Raw genomic sequence first — 22,896 nt, 5'->3', positions numbered from 1 at the left:
GAAGGGTGAGCCATAAAACAAATGAGCTCTATACCGCATCAGCACATTGAAGCCTCCTGCTTTTACAGAGGCACTGACACAGCATTGTGCCAGTGGAAACAGCATAGTATGCACCTGAGGACCAAATGACCTCCAAAGACATTATCTCTGATGGTGTGGGTGGATATATATATATATATATATATATATATATATATATATATATATATATATATATATATATATATAATCGTATCTACAGATCTACACCAAGTAGGGATTGACTTGGATGGTGCACGTCTCTGCTAATCCATTACTATTATAGAGGCTGCAAAAAACGGGGGTGGGTGAAGAAAACTGTCATGTAGGGCAGCCTCACTGAAAAAGTGTATAGTTTTCATTCAGTTATAACATTTTTGTTGCTGACAAGAAGGGTAAATCCAAATGCCAAATATAGACTAATATAGAAAGGCTCTTGCGCTATTAAAATACAACAGAAAGGTATCATGGGCCCGGTAGTGGAGGGCAGGAGTAGTAGCGAATCAGAACAGGAGACACTGCAAAGCTCAGCCCGTCACCTCCCATCCGCCGAGCTGTCAGTTGCAGCGCACATGAACATCAACGCTGCGGGAGTGGACCAAACGTTGATATTCTTGTAACGTCGAAATATTTGCTCCTCAATGTTTTCATTTAAACCGGGCAAAGACACCACGGGATACACGCCCTGTCATCTCTGTGGACTAAGTACAAACGCGTAGGAAGAGGGCTGAGCCGCTCGCTAGTCGCCGAGCAGCTGGCTAATGGCAGTAGTTAGCTTGCAGGCTCGATAGCTGGTGAACGGAGTCCGCTTCTGCTTCTTGCCGTCATTTGGTTAGAGAAGGTCGGGGAGGCTCATATTAGCTGGTAATTCTAAGCGTCTAGCTACCCTTCAGCATCTCTAATGTGCTATTTTTTTATATTTAAAAAAACAAGCGCGTGTTCTGTGGGTCATTTGCCACGGGGGCTTAAAAATTGTTCATCCTCCGTACGTTTACTGTTTTTACGAAATTTAGCTTTGATGTTTGCTAGCTAACAAGCTATTCTCGGCTATGCTAACGCTACCTCGGTGAGACTTTACATCGCAGGAGGTGCAGAGAGCTCCAGTCGAGAGTTAAGGAAGGAAGAGTAGTGACTTATGATGTGGGCTGGCGGAGAAGCGTATGACGGTTAAGTGAAGAAGAGCAAGCAGTATTAGGCTAAACGCTTCGTATTTCCTCACGTTAGTTTCTTTCGAGCTAGGGCCACAGCGACAGCCGAGCTCTGTGGGACTTTAGATGAGGAAAAGAATCGGGGCACCTTGGTTTGCTGGGATGGCTAAATGAATAGTACTGACACTGCTGAACCGTGAGCTGGTGGCCGCTGTGCCAGCTTCAAGGGAAGACACGCGGTCGGGATTATCGCACAGTCTGCAATAAACCAGCCAGTTTTCTTAAAGATGGCTTCGGCGAGCAGCATTGCCGCATCCATTGCGAGCAAAACCAAGACCAAGAAAAAACACTTCGTTGCCCAAAAAGTGAAGCTCTTCCGTGCCAGCGACCCTCTGCTGAGCGTGGTTATGTGGGGAGTCAACCACTCGGTGAGTCAGACCGTCCACTGTCACTGTGATGATCTACGGTTATGTCTCCCTCGATCTTTTGATGTTCCACATTAAGGCTCACTTGCTGTCAGATATCAGCTTTTGTGTTACTGCAGCTGAATAAAAATACGAGGTGACAGCTGTCCAGCGGTTCACTGAACTGTCACCGTAAATACATGACTGGCTTCAATTAGCGCAATCCATTAGTAATGTTTGCTTTAGTGAGCTTTTTGTAGTTGCAATAGTAATGTCGTGGATCTTATTAGGCCGTGGTTTTGATGCATGCATGCGCGCGTGTGTTCGTGTGCGGTGAACTCGCTTTGGCTTCCTGTTGTGCACATGTAGGATAAGCTCCTAGGGCTCTGTGTCATGAGAGAGCAGATCTTCCCATGCAAGACAGCTTATCTCTGCTGTCTTTCTCTTCCTTTGCTGAATAATTGCTGCACTTGGCCACTTCTCAGATGTTGGAAAAAGCACACAACTTGGCAGACAGAGGACATGCAAATATTTCTGGCACCAAATCACAAGTATTATACCTGTAAGCAGTGTTTTGTAAAAAGATTTAGGCTACACATAGATGACAGCTCCTTTTTTGTTACAGTTGTAGTATATAGCTTATCCTTGATTTTTGCCCAGTTTTTAAAATCGTAATTATAGCAGAGTTATAACTGTAGGGCAATCTTTTGGCACCGGACTGAATGAGGAGAACTGATTTCCAAGGTATAGCCAAATGAGCTGAGCAGCAGCATTCATATATTTATTAAGCATACACGTTTATTTTTATGTTAGTTATAGATTTTTTTTTAACAATGATGGCAGTAACCTTTATTCTTTGATTGTAACTGATGCTCTAATTTCTCACGCTTTATTTTTCTCTGCCTGTTATATATATATATATATATATATATATATATATATATATATATATATATATACATACATACATACACAAACAACAATAAGAATGTGCATGGTAGCAAATTAACTAAGAATGAATGGAGTGTCTTCTAATGACATCTCTTTTCCTTTTGACAAATGGAAAAAAAAAGTTTACCTTTTTTTAATGTAATAAATCACCTATTTGTTCTTAAATTATTTAGTTTAAAATGATGCACTTTGTTTTATTAATAGCCAGACATTTATTTTCACTAATGACTTTTTCAGCAGTGATCATAGTCTATTTTGTTTTTGTCCATATCTATATGTCAGTTTGAGGCAGGTTGAGGAGTATTTGGTGGATATTTGACATACTTGCAGCACTGTGGGCAGATTGAGGGTAAAGTCTTTATGGGAATGTGTTACATTTTTTTTTTCTTTTTTTTTTTACTCTGCAGCATTTGATTTTTTGGAGTAGGGTTCATTGTGGCAGTTTAGTGTGGATTACAGAACCTCAGAATAGTCTGACATGCATGATGCCAAGGCAGCTAAAGATCTAAAGCTTTTATTCTTTATCTAAGCTGTAGTCTGTAGATGGATCACAGTCACCTGGCTAGTGTTAAGCCTGAAGGCTCAAAGTAAGAAACACGAGAGTTTTACCTCTGTGAAGCTATGCACTACAAATTAGTCAGTCTCTTGTTCATTGAAGTGCCTACGAAAGATAAATGTATATAAATATACGCCATTTGTCCTCACTTTACTGGTTTTGCTTATCAGATGTGATGTAAGCAGTTGTATCAGCTAGATGGCCACCAAGCTCTTAAAACCCTTCAATAAAAATTTATGGTTATATCATGGATTATTAATTTTTATTTATTTATTTATTTTGTCACATCAGTAAATTTAAGAGAAAATCATTTGTTGGTTTTTGTGTTTGTCCATGCATGTCAAAGCTAGGATTATATCATAATCATTTATCGGATTCAGGTGTCTACTTTTGTGCTGTGTCAACTGTCTGCTGAAACATTATGGGTCAGTGCCTTGTAACCATAAAAACCTAGAGTTTGAAGAATCATTGAATACATGTTCAAACTGTACTCAGATTGCTCAACAGTGCACTGGAGTCGTCAGCACATTCCCTTGTTATGCCTTAGGCTACTTCTCCTGCAGTTTTTCTCAGCAGGTACTCAGCTTGTCATACTATCAGCTATGTAAAAATTACATTCCATGTCAGGTTACTAGATTGAGCCACTGAGTGTTTAGGCCATCAAGTATTGATATAAGTAGGGCCACCCCTTACCAAATTTGCCTTGTTGACAAGTAGTTAGCTACTCATGCACATTTATGATAGCCATCTATCCATTCATCTAAACATCCATCCATTTTAAACTGTTTATCCATGCATCATTCATTTTTTTTATTAAATTAATTATAATTGTATGTATAGGGAGCATCTAAAACTGCTGTTAACTCTTGAATTATTTGAGATATTACATATCTTTGGTAACACTATGCATAATTACAGAGATACAGACCTCTAGTATAAGCTTTAAAAATCTAAATTTTACAACACCACACAGGAAGCCGCCAGTTAATGATACCATTAAAGCAACAGTCAGCAAGGACTCTGTTCCAATAGTAGAATGAGTGTTTAATTGGCTATTATTGGGCTTTTTGTGCATTTAACATGATAAGCCATGTTTGACGTTGATAAATGGTAGGTGAATGTTTGCCTGTGGGTTTTGCCGCTCTATTGGGGCTGTCGTTTACTCTTGAAATAAACCCACTGTTTGGATTTCCTGCCTGACGCGTATAAAATTAATAAATGGAGGAACCAGCTGTGTAAACAGTAATATCTATCTATAAGTGACTTTTGCCACTTCAGTGAGACTTTGAGTTTTGTTGTTTTGTTTTGTTTTTCCTGGCAACCAACCAGTGAACTAACACTCTTCTCATAAACTAATGTTGGGTTGGTTATTACGGGTCAGCCCGAGCTAAAGGTCACTCACTGCAGCAAGGAGATTGCAAAAGTAACATGAACTAAAAAGGGAGTGAATAAAGGGTGAGGCTTGGGAATGCCACCAGACTGCAAAGACAGTAGGACATTGAAACACATTCATTCATACACATGCTCTGCAGTTGTAACCACCCTCTTTAACCACTGTGGGTTGTCATCTGAATAATCCAAATTGTCTTGGCTTAAAAACCAGATTTATTTGAATTACTGGTCCGTTCATTTCTCCAGTGCAGATTAGATGCCAGTAGTTCCAACCTTTATATTAGTCCAGTGAAGTGAGAATGGCATGCAGAATGAGACAAATAGAGTGCCAGCAATCATAGGAATAAATGAGATGTTTAAATGATCCCGTAAACTATGTGTATGTCATCAGAATTGTTGTTGTGTAATAGCTAACCAAAGATATGTACTTTGAAGTATTTAAAAGCTTCCTTAAAATAACCTGCTTAAGCAAGTAGCCCATTTTATTTTAATCCTAGTACTTTGAAATGTTGTCAGCATATATAGCATCTGTTTTTGGCTGCACTAAGATTATAAATTGGGATTGGGGTGCCTCAAGCCATAAAAATTGCAGTGTGGATTTTCGAAAAGAGTATTATTTGGTCCTTTTTCTTGCCTTCTGCCATTGTCAGGAAGATTTTTCTCACTATAAAACTTAATAAAAGAAACTTACATGACAGCGGATTTAGACCATAGCTCTAAGTGTCTAGCTTGGGGGAATGAAACAGGGCCTGTAATGCTTGTTTCCAATTCTAATTTTTAAATCTTTTGCTCTACTAGAGTAGCTATGAGTGATTCACATTAAAAAAATAAAATAAAAAATCATTTGTTTAATCTTGTTGGTGCAGCCCATGTTCATCTACTCCCCAAGCAAGGCTCTCCCATAGAGGCCCCCATGCCTTTAAAACAGATTTATTCTGATTGGGTGCCCCTTGCACACAGCAGGTTTGCACAGCAGGTGTGTGGGACTGCTGTGCTCACAAGCAGACCTTTGTGCCTGCAAGACCATATTACACTTTATGTGACCTCAATAAAATGCAAAAAATGTTTATTTTAACCGCTGACCACATTTAAAATAACCATCCGAAACGGTAAACTTATATGTGACAAAAAATAAGGAAAAGCGTAGAATTAGCACTTGGAGCTTTCAGGATATGGCAAGTTAACTAACAGTCTGCATTCTTGCTGAAAGTAGTGGCTTTCAGAGGGAAGGAAAAGTGTGGTTCTTGGCTCTGTCTTATAGTAACGCTGTTATTATGCTTTAGCCTGAATGTAAATGAACCTAGAATAAGACAAACTAGCAACCCATTTTAGCTTCTTAAAATTGCAACACCATAAAGCGTTTTCTCTGTATTAATGTTTTCACAATACAAAGAATACTTTACAGATTGCATCTCTAACCTGTGAATATTTACTGCTTCTTAGTAGTGTTACCATGGTGAGCCAGGGACTTCATAGAACCCAGTCTGTTGCAGAACCTGTTGGCATGAATTTAGGTCCTAACTCACCTGATGTGCCAGATGGTTTGCAACTCTGAACCATCTGGGAAATTGTCCTTGGAGTCTTTTAAAAGGGCAGGCACTAAAAAAAAAATACTTGGCTGTAGATTAGATGGCCAATCAGATCAATCCACTACAATAGAGAGTGCTGAAGAGGAAAACCAAGCCTGGGGAAATTTGAAACCTTTGAAGCTAACTATTCTGTAAGGAAAATTTGTGCATAAAAGATGCTCATAGACATTCAGTTCCCCCCCCCCAAAAAAATTCTAGGCAGATGGCTGTGTGACCCATCTGTCTGTTGTCACACCTTAAACACTCCTGTAGCTGTGACCTTGATAGGCTTCCTGACGGGTCGCTGTTGCCATCGTGATCTGTAGAATCTTTCCAGCTACCCAATGGTGAAGTCAAAAATACTTGTTTCCTAGAAAGATGCATAAAGGTCCTGGCTACTGCAAGCTAATTTTAAAAATGTTTTCAGGTGCCAAACACCTTGCATCTCCAGTTTGATTCTGCAGTGAATCTGGCTCAGACTCCCCTGGGAGTCTGTAACAAGGGATAAAGTTTTGGTTTGTCTGTCAGGTCTATTTGTAAGTCCTTGTGTTGTATGAGGGCAGTGTTGGAAGAGAAGTGTGTCAGAATGTGTTCTGCTGTTGTTGTTTGAGTAGATTTGTCATTGGCTGGAATGCTGCATTGTGACTGTTTAGGCATCCTTTACATTAATGTAGCTTTGACTCCAGCATTTTCTGACATGCTGTTGCATATAATCTGCTCCAGTGCTTTTAAAACTAAAATAAATTTGATAGGTTGTGTGTTGATTTTTATTTTACCAGTCAGGCCTATGTAGCAGGATCTAAATTTATCTTTGTAGGTAATCGTTTCAAGTTTAAATTAAAATAGTTTTGTTCCTTTTTAAAAAATCTGGCTCCCCCTGATCTAAATTTTAATTCATACTAGCGCTACTATTCATTCTTTTTCTTTCTGTTTCTTCACGAAACCCCTCCCCTTCCTGCAGATTTTTAACTAGTTTTGTGAGGGTCTCTTTATTTGCCATCCTGTCTATGTGGCTCAGTTTCATGCCCTGTCCCCCTCTCTCCTGCCTCATTGTCTCTGTGTCTGACTCAGAGTAGCTGTGCCTGCTTCTGTGTATTACATAAGAGTTTGATTCTATAAATATCTGTAGGAGTGACCCACAGCTAATACGTGTGATGATTATGGAGAAAAGCTGAAACCTCACATCCTGTCACCCTGAGGCAGTGACAGACAGAAGAACTTGTTGAAGCATGTGGTTTACTTGCACTGAGCATATAAATTTTTTTTTTCCATTTCGTTATCGCATGCTTGTGTGCATGTGTGTCGCCTTCAATACTGTGTACTTGCTTGTGACCATGGTAACTGTAGAAACAAACTATAATTTAATAGGTGCATTTCCGTTTTGTATTTTGTTTTTTAAAAAGAGGTGGAGAGAGAAACACAATCTTAGCAGCCTCTTGGAGATCCTAATATTGAATAATAATGGTTTAAAACATAGGTGTCAAACTCTGGCCCGCGGGCCAAATTTGGTCCGCAGCCTAATTACATTTGGCCCGCAAAGCCATACCAAATTACTATTAGAGCTGGCCTACTGGTATTATACAGCTAATATATATATATTGTTTAGTATTAAGCTTTGCTTGTTCCATATTCAGTTTTTCAGCAAAACGTGTTTGAGTCCATAAGAAAAGATTCATTCTTATATCTCGAGGAATAAATATATTTCAATAAATATTAACGTTAGCCCGCAACTTTGTTCCAGTTTTGAATTTTGGCCCACTGTGTATTTGAGTTTGACACCCCTGGTTTAAAACATACACAGGATGTGACGAAATCAATGGCAAAATTACATTACAAATTTACGTTACATCCTGCTCTTGTCTTTGTAGTAGGGGTGAAATGATTCTGCAGATCCATGGTTAGTTTGTATCTTCTTTGTTTTTATAGTTTTCATTCTTAATTATTTCCATTTTGTTTGAACCACAATAATCTATAAATATAACATCAACCACATCTCCATATAGTTCAATTGCGGTGGTGATATTGGTAGTGAATCTTCAGTGTTTTACTTTGCATTTCTAAGCATTGGCCCTTTATGGCTGATGGGGTGTTGTCATCACCCTGGCAGGCAGGCGGGTGGGTGACATGGACACCCAAGTTTGTGAATGTGATAACTTGAGAACAAAGCAACATAGGAGTTTCAAATTGATAACATACGTGTATCTACTAAAAATCTTTGACGAGTTCGTAGCTCAGTGACCTCAGCCTCAAGGTCAGGGGTCAGAGGCCAAGATTTCTTAAAATTTTGTGAATGCGATAAGTTGAGAACAAGGCAACATTGGATTTTGAAATCCATACCATAGGTGGATCTATTAGGAAGCTAAGGGGTACCCCTGGCTACTGCCAGTATTTTTTCTTTTCCCCAGTACATATTGAGTTACCTCGTAGTAAGGGGACTTTTTGTATTTCCTGTAAACCATAGAAAGAAGGCTAACCTGGATTATGATGCAGTATTATGTACTATGTCGTAGACCACCACTGCTTGGGACTATGGTGAAAGTTGGTGTACCAACAGTTGTTATTGTTCAGGCTCAGATCTTTTTCGGCATCATTGCATTTAGAAGAACATGTTATCTTACATTGGGATCATACTTACGTTGACATGTTTTCAAAACCACACCCATTGTGCAAAAATTTAAATCAACAGATAAATAACCGTGGTTCTAAAGAAGTTAAAAATGCAAGATACGGAGTAACATATTAGCTTTGTGAACACTGTAGGTAAGTCTTTATTGCAAAATACCATTTTTATGATATACAGTCATGTCAAAAAACTGTTTTCACATGACTCTGTGCAGTCCTATTAAATGCAGTACCCTCCATGATTTAATAGCTTGTAGAATCACCTTTTAGCAGCAATAACTTGAAGCAATCATTTTTTTGGTATCTTTTTTTTTGTATTTTTGTAAATCAGTCTCTCACATTATTGTGGAGGAATTTTGGCTGACTCTTCATTACAATTTTGCTTCAGTTCAGTTAGGTTTGCATGCATTCATTCATGCACAGCTCTCTTTATGGACTGCTGCAGCATTGTAATTGAGTTGAGTTCTGGACTTTGGGCCTTTCCAGCACCTTGAGTGTTTTGTTTTTTTTGTGTTTTTTTTTTTGTGTTTTTTTTTTTTTTTTAGCAACTGTTGTAGATTTTCTGCTGCGGAATCACTCTCTTGTTGCATGACCCAATTTAAAGATTTAATTTACAGAGGAATTCATGGTCAAATTACCTTGCAAGGTGTCCAGGTCCTGTGGCCACACAGTGAACCCAAATCATCACCCCTTCGACCACAGTTGGTATGAGGTGTTTGTGCTGATATGGTATTTGTTTTTCACCAAAATAGCTCTATTTGCACTATATGCAGCCAGACACCTCCAATGGAGCGTCACTTGCTTGTGGAGTGTCACAAGCAAGTGTCACCAATCTCTGTAGATTTGGTGACACTTGCTTGTGATCAATCAAGTGAATTTGATAAGCTGTACCTAAAGGTGTGCATAGTTTTTCACTGGATTGCACAATGTCCTGTGGAAACTATTTTTTTCATACTGCCATAAGCTAAAGTACTCCAAATTGCCTTTGTGGCAGTTCCTGTTGCAGTGTATCGCCTGCACCACATTTTGCTGTGATAATTAACACATAGATGGGTAGATTGGTGTTGGTTTCACAAGGATAAACCAACACCAGCAAAACGTTTGCAACTGGTAAAGATAGCAAAAACAGGCTTTTAGTAATAGCTGCCAAAGTTGATTAAAACCACTTATGACTATGTCCATGGGAGGACATAGCTGTCACTGTGTTTGTCGCTGTAGGCTGTGCTTCATTTATTCTGAGTCTGGTTGTGACACATTTGTTTAATAGGTGTAAACACATGCAGCAGCGCTGGTTATGCTGTCTAAATGTTGCGCTGAAGCTGCTGTACTTCCGCACTCCTGTGATGTATTGATAGCAAATCTGTCATAGTAGTACTGCTGATTCAAATAGTTGTACAGCAGGTTATATTCATAGCACCATACATTAAACCACAGGCACAGCAAAAGGCTGAACAGTACTCGTAGCCAGCAATTTCCTGACAGTTCAAAGTGGTTTTATGTTGTTCAAAATTAAATCAGTACTAAAATCAGTACTAAGCAATAAAAATGCATCACACTATACTTGCAGTATCTACTTGCACTGATGTGTACCGTATGGTCCAAAACAAGAGGGGAATCTAATCTATAGTTAATAATATTCTCTCATTTAAAGAAAAGAGAAGACAGAAAGGTGTAAGTACAATAGAAGTTGCTTTATAAGTAGCAGTCCAGTCTATTTACAATGTTAACACAAGACTGTGAATTACTTTCATTTACTTGTCTCCTTAGAGATGTTTAAGGTTATTTTATGTGTGCCCACCAATAGCCTATTTAACAGTTACAGCTAACGTTTAAAAAAAATAAAAATAAAAATCTTAAAAGACATTGACAAAAATTCCCCTGAAGCTAAGATCCTGCAGGTCGCAAGGCTAACAGTTAACTGGCAGAAACCCTAAATAACCTTTCTAGCCATCACTAGAACAATGGACAATTTTCCCCAACTACAGCGTAGTGAAACATGTTTTTCTTAAAAGCGAGACCAGACCTATTATATGCAACTATCAAATAATGGTATGTGAAAATGTTTCCTGTTTCTCTTTCTAAAAATGTTATGTTTGACCTTTACTAACAAAGGTTCAAGAGGAACACATCAGAATAATTACATTACCAAGTTAACTTTTTCCACTGATAACGCATTCTGCTTATAGTTTGCAAATCAGTAATGGTGTTATCAGAAAAGATAAGTATGATCATGATTGGTCGCATCTTTCCTGTTCATTGTCAAATATGTCCCTGAGGGCTACCCATCTTGATTGCGGGTCTGATTAGTTTTGCTTCTTTTATATAAAAGTCTGGGAGCAGTTTTCTTTTCAGCTCTGTTTCATTCACTCTTTCAACTATTAGTGAGTCATCTGTCATTGTGCAGAAAGATGAGGCTATGCCGAGCTGCTGACAAAGCATGCTATCTTCACCAACTTCCTGTCCAATGGAGCAACAGCGCACACTTACTTCACTCTGGGCCGGAAAACCAGTCTTCATCACCATGGAGACAAAAAGGAAGTGGTGGTGTGAAATTGTCTGCAAGTTTGATAGATGGAGGAAAATAAGCACATGAACTGGATGGTCATATGAGAGCCTGAAACATGAAATAGCTCTACTTAACATTATATGGTGTGGGCTAGGCGCAACTATAGTCAACTATAGTGAAGTTTATATACAACATTTCCACAAAGGCACCTGCGCAGATGTTTAGCATCAAGGTAGAAGCCTATAAAAAAAATCTTCATTTGTAAAACATAGGGCAACATTGTCATCCTGGGTAGGCACTTTCTCATGTTTCCTTTTGCTGTTTTTATGGTTGTGAAATTTAAAGGTAGCAACAAGGACATTTGCTGAAACAGTAAATCTACACAAATGGTCATATGAGGGTAGTTTGGGGAAAAATGAACCTCGAGGGACCCATCGTCTCTTTTATCTAACAGATATTTTCATCTCAATTGTCATTGCTGAACACTAGTGTCCTCACAGACACGTGTGTGTGTGTGTGTGTGTGTGTGTGTGTGTGTGTGTGTGTCTGTGTGTGTGTCTGTGTCTGCGTGGTGTGATGAGGCATTGTCTCTGCTCTTGTGTGAAATGCAGCTTTGTTGATTAGGTGACATCTCCCTTGTGTACCCAGGATGCATCTGTTGTATTACGTCACTGTGACGATAGTGCCTGTCACAACAGGGTGCTGAACCATACTTGGATATGACATCTGTGAACTTGGGTCCAGGTTCAAGTGGCAGAACAGGCTCAGATTATATACTTGACCAAAATAAATTAATATCATGAGCCTGTGGGGAATTAGCCCTACATCTTGGCTGTGCTGGGAATTTGTTAGTCATTAGTTACAGATTTTTCTTAAATTATTAATGCTGAATGTCTACATTTTAATATAGCAGTTTCGTCATATATAATAATTTGAGAGTGGACAAGATCATAGACGTATTCTTCCACACTCAGCCTGTTAATACATGTCTTCACCTGACTGTGACTGGTATAATGAACTTTCTGTTGCATACTGTCTCCAACATTTCTGCAACTTTACAAGGCTGCAGATGATCTGCAATGGTAAAAACATTGGATACCTCGTTTAAGTGAGATGCTGAAGTCGTGATATGACACCTCATTTTGAATCTCAGCACAATCCTAGCTGTAAGCAATGTAGAAAATTTAAATCACATTTGAGACATGGCTGCAGAGGAACATGCACATGTCTTGTTATTAATCAGTCAAAATGAAATATTTTAGGCTACTCCCTGCACCGTCATCACGAGTGTGCTTGGTGGAATGATTGGAGGGTTATTAATAGATTCAAGCAACCTGCTAGGAAGCCTGCCGGCAGCCAACAACAAATGCACAAACACACACACAAATACACACATCGTATGTGTATCAAGCTGTGCCTGATTCATAACAAATGTCAGGTCTGTGCAGTGCAGCAATGTGAAGCATGGCCAGCTCCAAGGGAAGCTCCTGCAAATGTACCATAGGTGATCACAGCTCTCCTGTTCACTGTATAAGGTTCATTGAAGCATCACTCTTGAAATTCAAGGTAAATGTCACTGGGGGTTTTGAAAGGATGAGTGCTCAATTTTTAGCTAGTAATGAGGACACCCCAGTTTCTTTTAAAATTGCATTTCAGAGACTAGAGAAATGGCATTGCACACTGAAAAGAAAATGTCATTATGCTCTGAACTGTAAACATGTTCTATCAAGAAGATTAGAAAATAGCAGGGCTTCACAGACTGCAGGATCTTGAAGAAGCATATTAAGATTAACTTTTCTGCAACACATTCTCTTACTCCTACAAATCCACATGTTATCTAGACTCTATTTATGTCTTGTATTAGACATTATATTGACATTACAGGCTGCGTGTCACTCTTTTTAAAGTCCCCATTTTGTCATTGTCTGTACATTTAAAAACAATGACAAACATTTGCATTTTCTGGAGCATTTCCTTTTGATTCTCTTCACTGCCTGTCCTTCAGATTTGTAGATGACATGATCCTAGAAATGTAATCTATTAAAATGTTTACATCTCCAGTTGTTCAGTGCTGAAGATTATCATTAATTGATGGCCCTGGACACATTGGTTAATGCTCTTTTAAATAATAAAGCACAATAACTTGTATATCTGCTTTAGTGTGGGTTACAAATTCATCCATCAATGTTTTGTTTTCAGGACCCCAAATTTCAGATATCTCAGTTATGTAGGATTGATAACTGTAATATTAGAACAGCCAAACCGAGCACAATCCATGTTCTATCTTAACTTTATTTCCACATTGTGTAGAAAGATAAAATGAAAGAATCCTTTAAGTGTTAATTTCCTCGGTCACTACATCATATTTTGTCTAGGATTTCTGGGACCTCTTATACACCACATGCTTCACAGACATGCTTTAAGCTGCTTCGTTTTCCTAGATGCATGACTGATTGACCCTGTTTTTGTGTTTTTCTTTGCACAGATAAACGAGTTAAGCCATGTCCAGATTCCCATCATGCTCATGCCAGATGACTTCAAGGCCTATTCTAAGATTAAAGTGGACAACCACCTGTTCAACAAGTAAGTTCTTTTTTTAAATTCCAAAGTAATTGTGTGTCACCAAAATAAATGTGTTTTTTAAATTAAGCATAAAGGAGTAACAAAACACACTAAATAGCATTCATGAATTCTTCGTTATGTTTTTCTGATTTTTGTGTACACACAGGGAGAACATGCCTAGCCATTTCAAGTTCAAAGAGTACTGCCCTCTGGTGTTTCGAAACCTCAGGGAGAGGTTTGGCATCGATGATCAGGACTTTTTGGTAAAAAAAGACTTCTACCATTTGTAGTATATGATTGGTTTACATTTGAATATTGGGTTGTCACTTACTAAAGATAACCATGTTTTTTTAGTAGATGTTTCACAGTCTAATAACTTTAACAATCTAAGCACACTTAAACACGTAACTACTCCAAAACAAATGCAGTCATCTTTTCCCTCTTTTGTTTGAGCCCACTCTGTCTTCAGTTTTTGCTCTTTCCCAGTAAATCCCTGTTTCCCGGTGCAGTATGTGAGTTGGCTGTATTTGGATGTCATTGTCTCCCAGCTCAGTGCAGCTGCCCCTCTTACATGTTTTCATTAGGGCTCAGCTGGCTGCAGTAGGAGTTGAAAGTCACCAGTCCAAAATGCCACATTGTCGCTATTAAACTGGTATTAGACACTTGTTGAAGATAGAAGGTTTAAAGGTTTGTTTGTTATTTTTCATGGTGCTTAATGTCAGACGTATTAGTTTATGCTTTGGGAAGGTCATTAGAGTGCAACAGTAACCATTATGTTAAATAAATTATGAGAAAAATTGGTAACCACTGCAAAAAAATTGATAAATTTAAGCATTTCTTTAGCATGTTGAGCTTGTTACTCAAATGATTTCAATATTGCACTAAGACTTGGTCATTTCTTACTTTTCATACTTTTTAGCAGTCTCAAAAAGCAAATCTTCTGTAAGCTTCTAAACATAAGAAGAAATGATATTGTTGTTTCTGCCACATAACTCCAAAGTTTGTTGTCATTCTGCAACATAAGCAACATAAGCTAACAGTTTAAGAGAGGGGGTGAGGAATTCTTAGAGAATGAGGGATTGAGCCATAGGGTATTGGATCATCTTACTTGTGAGCTCCAAAGTCTGGGCAGCGGCTGTTTACGTCTGTGTGTAGCTTTGGCAGCGCAGCAGCCATAGGGGTCAAACCCTCATATGTTTAGACTAGAGTGTGGGAGGTGGTGAAACAATAAGAATGCAGATGTACTTGCTGTATTTCTGAGCTCCCTCACAACTGTGCACTACCTCAGAAATGTAATTTCCCTATCAGCTATTCAATAATGAGAGGTCAATATGAGTTCTGACTCTTTTTCAAAACAGGTTTTATAGGGAAGTTAGGATTGTCAAAGAGCAAAGATGACAAGCTGCTGTCATTTCATTGTGCCCATCCTTATCCTTGTTTCATCTTTGTTTGTGCTCTGTGTTTGCAGAACTCTCTGACACGCAGTGCTCCCTTAAACAGTGAGGCCCAGGGACGCAGTGGGGCCCGCTTCCATACCTCTTACGACAAACGGTACGTCATCAAGACCATCAGCAGCGAGGATGTGGCCGAGATGCACAACATTCTAAAGAAATACCATCAGGTGAAGAGGGCTTTTTTAACTATAATGTATGACTTACTGTTTATTCTTCCATAGGAAGAAATAGATTATGCTAGCCTGTGGCTGATGAAAATAACATCAAAAGGAAAAGGGACAAGCTGTTGTCTTTAATAATGCAACTTCTTATTGATCTTGCAGTTTAAGTAGTGATAAAAAAAAAAAAAAACTTTATGGGTTCCATAGTCATGCCATGTCCACTGATAGCTGTTGTAATAGGAGCCCCTTACTCCCTTTAGTCTGTTTATCATCTCTCAGGAAAAAGCTAAGTTGTGCTTTGCTTTAAAAATCTCTTTCTTTATTCCATAAACTCTCCCTGTTAGTACAGGCATTAAGTATCCATTGTGACTGAAAAAAGGGTCATATATTTGTCTTCTTCACACTCTTTCTGTAGTTTATTGTTGAGTGCCATGGCAACACGCTGCTTCCTCAGTTTCTGGGGATGTACCGGCTCACAGTGGATGGGGATGAGACTTACATGATTGTTACTCGCAATGTCTTCTCTCACCGCCTTTCTGTCTACAAGAAATATGATCTCAAGGTAAGAGGGAAGGAAAGAAGAACACACAAAAAAGAAATGAAATGAAGGAGGAGAGGTGATCAGATACAGCATGAATGTGAAAAGAAATTGAATCCATGTGTCTTTGTTTTTTGTTTGTTTTTCTAAGGGGTCCACTGTGGCAAGAGAGGCGAGCGACAAGGAGAAGGTATAGTCACCTGCTGAGAGCTAAGGTCCACTGTTATACATAATCACGAATACTAAATATCTGGATAGGACTCTTAGCCATACCTGTCTGCTTTGAGCAGTAAATGATATCAATTACAATTTTAGCTAGAATTCTTAATAAAAGTAAAAGCTTTAGATATCAAAGCAAACTAAACAAGTCCACCAGACTTCCACTTAAATTTGCAAAGTGTTGCTTAATGAAGTTCTGAGAGGATTTGTGAGTTGGTGTCGTCTTAAACAGCTGTGCTGTGTACCCTGCCGATGTCTTGGTTCTGGTACTACTGAACAGTCTGGCAGTCTGAGGAATAGTTTAAATATAGTATATTAAACGTGAATATTTTGTTTAAATAACATGTCATAAGAAAGCCATGTGGACGATTAGAGAATGAGAAAGAAAACAACCTGTTTCCAGTGTTTTCAAACAGTTCCAGGCTCACTGTCATCACCCAAATGGTTTAACTAACAGGACTCTGGTGTCTGCTTTTGTTTCCCTTTGGGTGGGGATGACAGTAGCAAATATCCATCTCCTTCAGGTAGCACCTACTTTGTCACTCCATTCCCTTTCTAGCCACTGCATGGTATTTTTGTTCCTTTTAATTTGCTTCATTCCCTCTAACCTGGCTTCTGCTGATCCATTAGTTCCCCTGCTTGCTGTCTGTGTGTGAAAGACTGATGGTTGTGTGCATCTGCGCGTTTGACTCTATGTCTGGCTGTTTGTTGTTGTAGTGTTTTTATTCGAACAGATGTTGTCTCATGATTGAGTATGTTGTTTTTTGTGTGTGTGTGTGTGTGTGTGTGTGTGTGTGTGTGTGTGTGTGTAAACAGTGTATATGAGCAGGACATTTTGTGCGATGGAAGTTTTGCTGTTTGATGTGAGAAACAGCCTATTTTTGAGCTTTTGGCTGCTTGAACAGAGTCACCTGTTGAAAATGAGTTGTCACAGAATTTGCAGAAATCTGACTGATTTTGTCTTTTGTGTTAAATGTGTATTCGCTAACAACAGTTCAAATGGTTACCTTGCCTGATAAGAAGAGTTTTATTTAGCTGTTTTTTGTTTTGTTTTTTTTCCTTAAGGTTGAAGGTTTGATCTAGAACAATGATACTTACAGACATCGTCTTTGATTACTTTGCAGTGCAGTGTATCAGCTTAGCAAGATGGAAAACTCACTGCTCTTTTCATTATCTGCATACACATTTATTTCTGCAAAGTTTAGTCTTTGCCTGTAAAAGGTATTTACATAGGCTGCCCCAGTTTTGAACCACAGCAGCTTGAAGCGAGTTATATGGGGGGGGGGGCTTAATTGTGGAACACCATGCAGTGAGACATGGAAGACTTCAGGGAATCCCTGAACTAAATATAGGCCCCTGTACATGGGGGAACAAGCAAAATATTATTATGGTTAAAACAGATGAGTGGAAAAACAAAGCAGCTGAGGATTTAACACACACGTGAGCCTACTATGTGACCTCTTTTCGTCTGCAGCGCAGCTGTGTGAAGCACCATTTGCTGTCTAGCAATAGAGATTAAGAAGCAACAGGATACATTTTGGCAAGCTCGCATGTATTAAGTCAGATGTTATATTTTCTGAGACAAACTGTCACTCTTAACTTAAACTACAACAATTTCAAAGAAGTTGGGCCACTGTTTAAAATGTAAAATAAAAATGAATGCAAATCTCATGAACTCATATTTTATTCATAATAGAACATAGAAAACATAAACGTTTAAACTGAGAAAATGTATTTGTAATTTAATGGCAGCAGCACATCTCAGAAAAGTTTGGGCAGGTTTGGACTTGGGGCAGGAATGTTGTCCCATTCTTGTCTGATATAGGATTCCAGCTGTTCAACAGTCCTGAGTCATCTTTGTCATGTTTTTTGTTTCATTGACCAGATGTCTGCATTACAGGCAGGCCAGTTCAGCACCTGGACTCTTCTATTATGAAGCCATGCCGTTGTAATAGCTGCAGTATGCGTTTTAGCATTTTCTTGCTGAAATGTACAAATATGCCCAAAAAAGATGTGAATGGAAGCACGTGCTGCTCTAAAGCCTAAGTATGCCTTTCAGCATTTATGGTGCCTTTCCAGATGTGCAAGCTGCCAATTCCACAGGCATTAATGCACCCCCATACCATCAGATGCAGGCATTTAAACGGATGCTGACAACAAGCTGGATGGTTCTTCTATTTAATCTAGAGGACGAAGCGTTTTCCAAAAGCAATTTCAAACTTTGATTTGCCTGACCACAGAACAGTCTTCTACTTTACTTCTCTGGGCACTTTGGCCCAGAGAAGACAGTAGTGCTCCTGGATCATGTTCACGTATGGCTTCTTTGCAGGGTAAAGAGCTTTAACCCGTATTTGTGGATGGGACAGCGAACTGTGTTCGCAGACTGTGATTTCTGGAAATGTTCCTGAGCCCATGCAGTGATTTCCATGACAGAATCATGGATGTTTTTAATACTGTGTCATCTGATGGCCTGAAGATAACGGGCATCCAGTATTGATCTTTGTTCCTTCCACACAGAGATTTCTCAGAATCAGTCTCTGAAACTTTTGATGGTAGTCTTTGAAATTTAAAGTTGAAGAACATTATTCTGAAATTGTTTCATACAATTTGTAGATTGAGTTTCTTGCGGATTGTGAACTTCTACCCATCTTTACTTCTGAAAAACTCTGTCGCTCTAAGATGCTCTTTTTACACCCAGTCATGTTACCGACCCAATGCCCGCTAGCCTAATTAGTAGTAAAATTTTCCTCTAGCGGTTTCTTTTTTAATATCACTTACTTTTCCAGCCTTTCATTGTGCAGTTGCAAAGTTGAGACGTGCTGTTGTCATCAAATTTAAAATGAGCTAATGTTTTTCATGAAGTAATAAAAGTTCTCATTTTTGACAGTTTTTGATATGCTTTCCATAGTTTGTTGTCAATAACGTGGCTTCAGGGGATTTGCAAATCATTGCTGCTTGTTGGTTTTCTTTGTTTTTTATTTTTTAGATTTTATTCTTTGGACTTCTTTGGAACTGGGGTAATACTACACGTTGTTGCCTGTAGGTTGTATTGATTTCTTTGCTTAGTTTAACTTTTAGCTAATAAGCAATACATAACGAAATAACAAGTAACAATACGTGAAGCTTCTTTACTCTAATACTTATCTTATAGTTAAACTGCAGAGTGCAAAATACAGCATCTGATCACACATACATTTACACCAGACTTGGAACAGATCTCACAGAGTTAACTAAGGTTCAGCCTTTAGAGATCAAGATCTGGCCACACACACACGACCCCACACACAGGAATACAGACATGCTTAAGTTACGTTTGCTCTCACACACTCAGTGGGTCAGTAAGATGTCTAAGAAGTAAAATGGTGTCAAATAAGAATAAAAAAGGGAAACAGTCCATTTTGCTCAGTCTGTATTCTTAAAAAAAAAAAAAAGTTTTAAAGAAACGCACACAAACAACAAGCACGGCAGAGTCCTCTCCTGACTGCATGGCCCTCTCCCTTTCATGCATGCATCTGCATGGTATATATAATGTTTTTCTGCATCCTTTACAAAGTTACATGATTTCAAACACATTCCGATGTGTATGAACACCGGTCTCATTCTTTTGCACATTGTGGGCATTTTCTGTTCTACTCATGTATGACATGTATATTTTTTTCTTTCATTTTTTTTTTTTTTCATGAAATAAATTCTGTGGTTCTTGTAGCTGCTGTCTCAGGGGTTTGGCTGTCAAGCAGCAGCAGCAGCTGGCTTTTCTGACACATTTTATATACAGCATTTACCAGAAAAACAGTCAGGTGGTTGACACCTTCATTTATTTTATTCTCAAACTAAGTAGAGCTCAAATGAGGTTATACTGGTCTTATATGGGCCTATTAAATCATGTTATTTATATTATTTGTGGTTAACCAGGTATTTAGGACACTAGCAGTGACAGCGTTTTATTTTATTTATTTTCTTTGGTGATCTGTGAAATTTAGAGGTTGTGTTTGTTTGTCATAAATAGTCGCTGGTCATTGGTTTGTGAAATAGAACTAATATCACCACTAGGTCTCTGTTCAATGGCTCGAAACTGCATTTATTTTCTTTTTAAATAAAAAAATAATGTCCTCTCTCTCTCCTTCACAGTAGAAACAGCTGGTATCCGGTGGGGCCACATGGCTTTCATGTGGCCATATGAATGAGTCTGAACTCCTTGATATTTTATCTTTCTTCCTTTGTCCGGTAATTTTAATCCTCTAGAAAAAGTTCCACGCCTGATAAGTTGTTTGGTAGGTTCATAGGATGCAAGTAAGTTTACAGTTGTTTCCTCGCTCTGCTAAGTCCCAGATCCTTGCTCCATAGAGTAGCTTTGCCAGGCTGCTTTCTTTCTCTATCAGGTGTTTAAGCCGGGAAATGAACAAACACTAATGTAGGCGGTGCAGAGTAATGCTTCTATGTAATATCGATCTTAAATTTTGATGTTTAAGCTTTAGAGGGAGTCTAAAAAATTTATTTTAGGTCGATGTAACCACAAAATAGTGTCATCTTTTTTACATCTTCGTTGGATGACTGTGTTGGAGACTGATATGCACTTCTTGGCACGTCCATTGTAAAGACATCAGATTTACAAACGTCTAGACGGGTCATGCAGATCTTTCGCGCTGATGCCCTTTCCAACCCTCTACCAATCTGAAAACAAAACTATTGTATTCTGTTACATTTTAAACACTTTGCCTTTACTTCCAACTTCCTTCCTCCCTTCCTCTCTCCTTTCTTCTTTCCTCTCCTCCACCCCTACCGCCCCTCCCTCGCTCCCCCTTTTCTAGCAGCCACCCCCATCAGAGGATGCCCCCCCACGGCCCAAATCTGGTAATGTTCAGCAAAGGCTGCAAACACTGCGGATTGCCACGCGCTTTTACTGCGCCATGAAACACGTAAGAGATGTAAGAGAACCAGGGCTCATATACCAGGCATGATCTATTAAATCTATCTTATTTTATTTATTTATTTTTGTTCTTTTTGTATGGCCGAATATTTCCGTTTGTTCTCCAGGCTGATCCACTGTTATTTAAATGCCATATTTTTGGCAAACATTTCATCCATTTACAGTCACATTTTGGTCAACTTGTCAGTAAGATTGAGTTCGCCGAGTGATTCATTGTTGTTCCCATCATTCACTCACTGGCACCTTTATTTATTTGAAACACTGGAGAGCAAGAAGCAGTAAAGTGGGACGATTTGTTTTTATACTTCACATTTTGATCTTTCTTCTAAGCCACTAAAGTACTGAAGAAAATGAAAATGTCTGTGTGATAAGGAGAACCTTAGACCTGAAATACTGAAGCGAAACATCCTTTTCTGTGCTTGTCTAGTACATAATTTGTTTTGGGGACCATGTTCCATTGTTTTGTAGAAATACTCCAGTATATTGAAGCCCTGCTAGTTTTAGGTGTTCTGCTTTTGGCAGCAATATGGCCATTGGGTCTTTAAAAAGGGTTTTGTAGAGCAACTAGTAATCATACAATCATGGAAACCCACATAAAACCAATGAGTGTGTACATAAATGATGTACACACTCATAAAGACACGTTCTGTCCTCAAACATAACAGTGTTAAATGAAGTAAGTAGCTAATTTTGTGTTTACGTCTGAGTGGTTATAATACAGCTGCTGATTTGCTAGTAACTGATACCAAAGTGCTGGATAACAAAAGTGAAATTAGGAAGTCTTCATAGTGTGCAGATTACATGTCACTGATGTAAAAGGTGCACTGTAACTGTAACAGTGTATAAAGGTATAAAAATCAGGAGACAGCAAAACTGCAAGATCCATTTCAAGCCAGCTGACAGGAGAAAAAAGAAACAACATTCGTTTTCAAGGCAGTGGAAAAGTTCACCTGTCATGCAGTTTTGTAAGGCTCATCAACAACCTTTCCTTTTTTTTTTTTCTCCCCTCTCTCAAATAAATCTTTCTCGCTCCCTCAGCGAAGCGCACCAGTCAAGTGTCAGACCCAAATTATTTTAGTCAGTGTAGCTGAGAAAATCAATGAGAGTGCAACTGAAAGCATTATTTTTTTGTGACTTGGAGGAGCAAGAAGAAGGAAGGCTTGGGCATGGAAATATTACAGTTGAAATGAGCCCACAGAAAGATGGATGAATTGCCAGATTTGGGATGTCTGATCTGGTGACAGGCATCTAAAATGTTTTTGGGTTATTTTTGCTCTTTGCAGTCAGCCTCATTTATTTTTATGTCGCATCTATATTCAGTCAAGAAAGTTGTACATTTCATTTATTTATTTATTTTTCATTTGGAGGTCTATGTCTGTATATATATGTGCTCAATTGTCCAATGATGTGAGAAATATTCCTGTAAAGGCGTCTTCTGTATGTATTTGTATGTGTGTGTGTGCTGTCTGAGTTTGTTCTAGTGCCACAAGGTGTTGTGTGTTGCTGCTCCTCTCCTGCTGCCATAGAAACATTGTAGTAGCTAAACTGCTGCTGCTGCCCTCTTACCTCATTTCCTGCTCTCCTTTTCCTCAGTGACTCAGAACTAGGCCCCTCCCTACCCACGTATCACCTATTCCACCTACAGGCTGCTGGTGGTTTTGCAGCAGCATGGTTGAGGAGAAAATTGATCCCTGTAGACTGACATTTAAATAGGAAATTACTTCCTTCTGCTTCTAGGCTGAATAATAGCAATTAGTCTCAAAGATAACGTGGCTTTATAGAATTATTAAAATCAAACAAACATCTTTTTACCTGCAAACCAATATTTGGAATCTGAAAAGCATCCTAGTAGAGCAAGAGTACTTCTGCG

At 38.7% G+C, this 22,896-nt stretch overlaps 1 protein-coding gene across 3 annotated transcripts in view; it reads left to right on the top strand.

Annotated features, from left to right (window-relative positions):
• The first annotated feature begins 509 nt into the window (after positions 1-509).
• Positions 510-22,896, top strand: part of pip4k2aa (phosphatidylinositol-5-phosphate 4-kinase, type II, alpha a) — a 28,521-nt gene continuing 6,134 nt past the window's right edge. Inside the window, exons 1-7 of one of the 3 annotated variants that reach the window (XM_085287376.1) lie at positions 510-1,594; positions 13,651-13,748; positions 13,894-13,990; positions 15,196-15,348; positions 15,758-15,904; positions 16,032-16,070; positions 20,908-21,015. In XM_085287376.1, the coding sequence (XP_085143502.1) occupies positions 1,454-1,594; positions 13,651-13,748; positions 13,894-13,990; positions 15,196-15,348; positions 15,758-15,904; positions 16,032-16,070; positions 20,908-21,015 (783 nt within the window). In that variant the 5' untranslated portion in view covers positions 510-1,453. Of the gene's footprint in view, positions 1,595-13,650; positions 13,749-13,893; positions 13,991-15,195; positions 15,349-15,757; positions 15,905-16,031; positions 16,071-20,907; positions 21,025-22,896 lie in introns of all 3 variants that reach the window. The other 2 variants (XM_085287375.1, XM_085287377.1) reach the window with 2 other exon arrangements.

The sequence above is a fragment of the Mchenga conophoros genome, linkage group LG9 (assembly GCF_057382185.1).
Source record: "Mchenga conophoros isolate Kocher_MC1m ecotype Shallow Benthic linkage group LG9, M_conophoros_male_GT1.1, whole genome shotgun sequence".
Classification (NCBI taxonomy): Eukaryota; Metazoa; Chordata; class Actinopteri; order Cichliformes; family Cichlidae; genus Mchenga; species Mchenga conophoros.
This window is presented reverse-complemented; position numbering and strand designations above follow the sequence as displayed.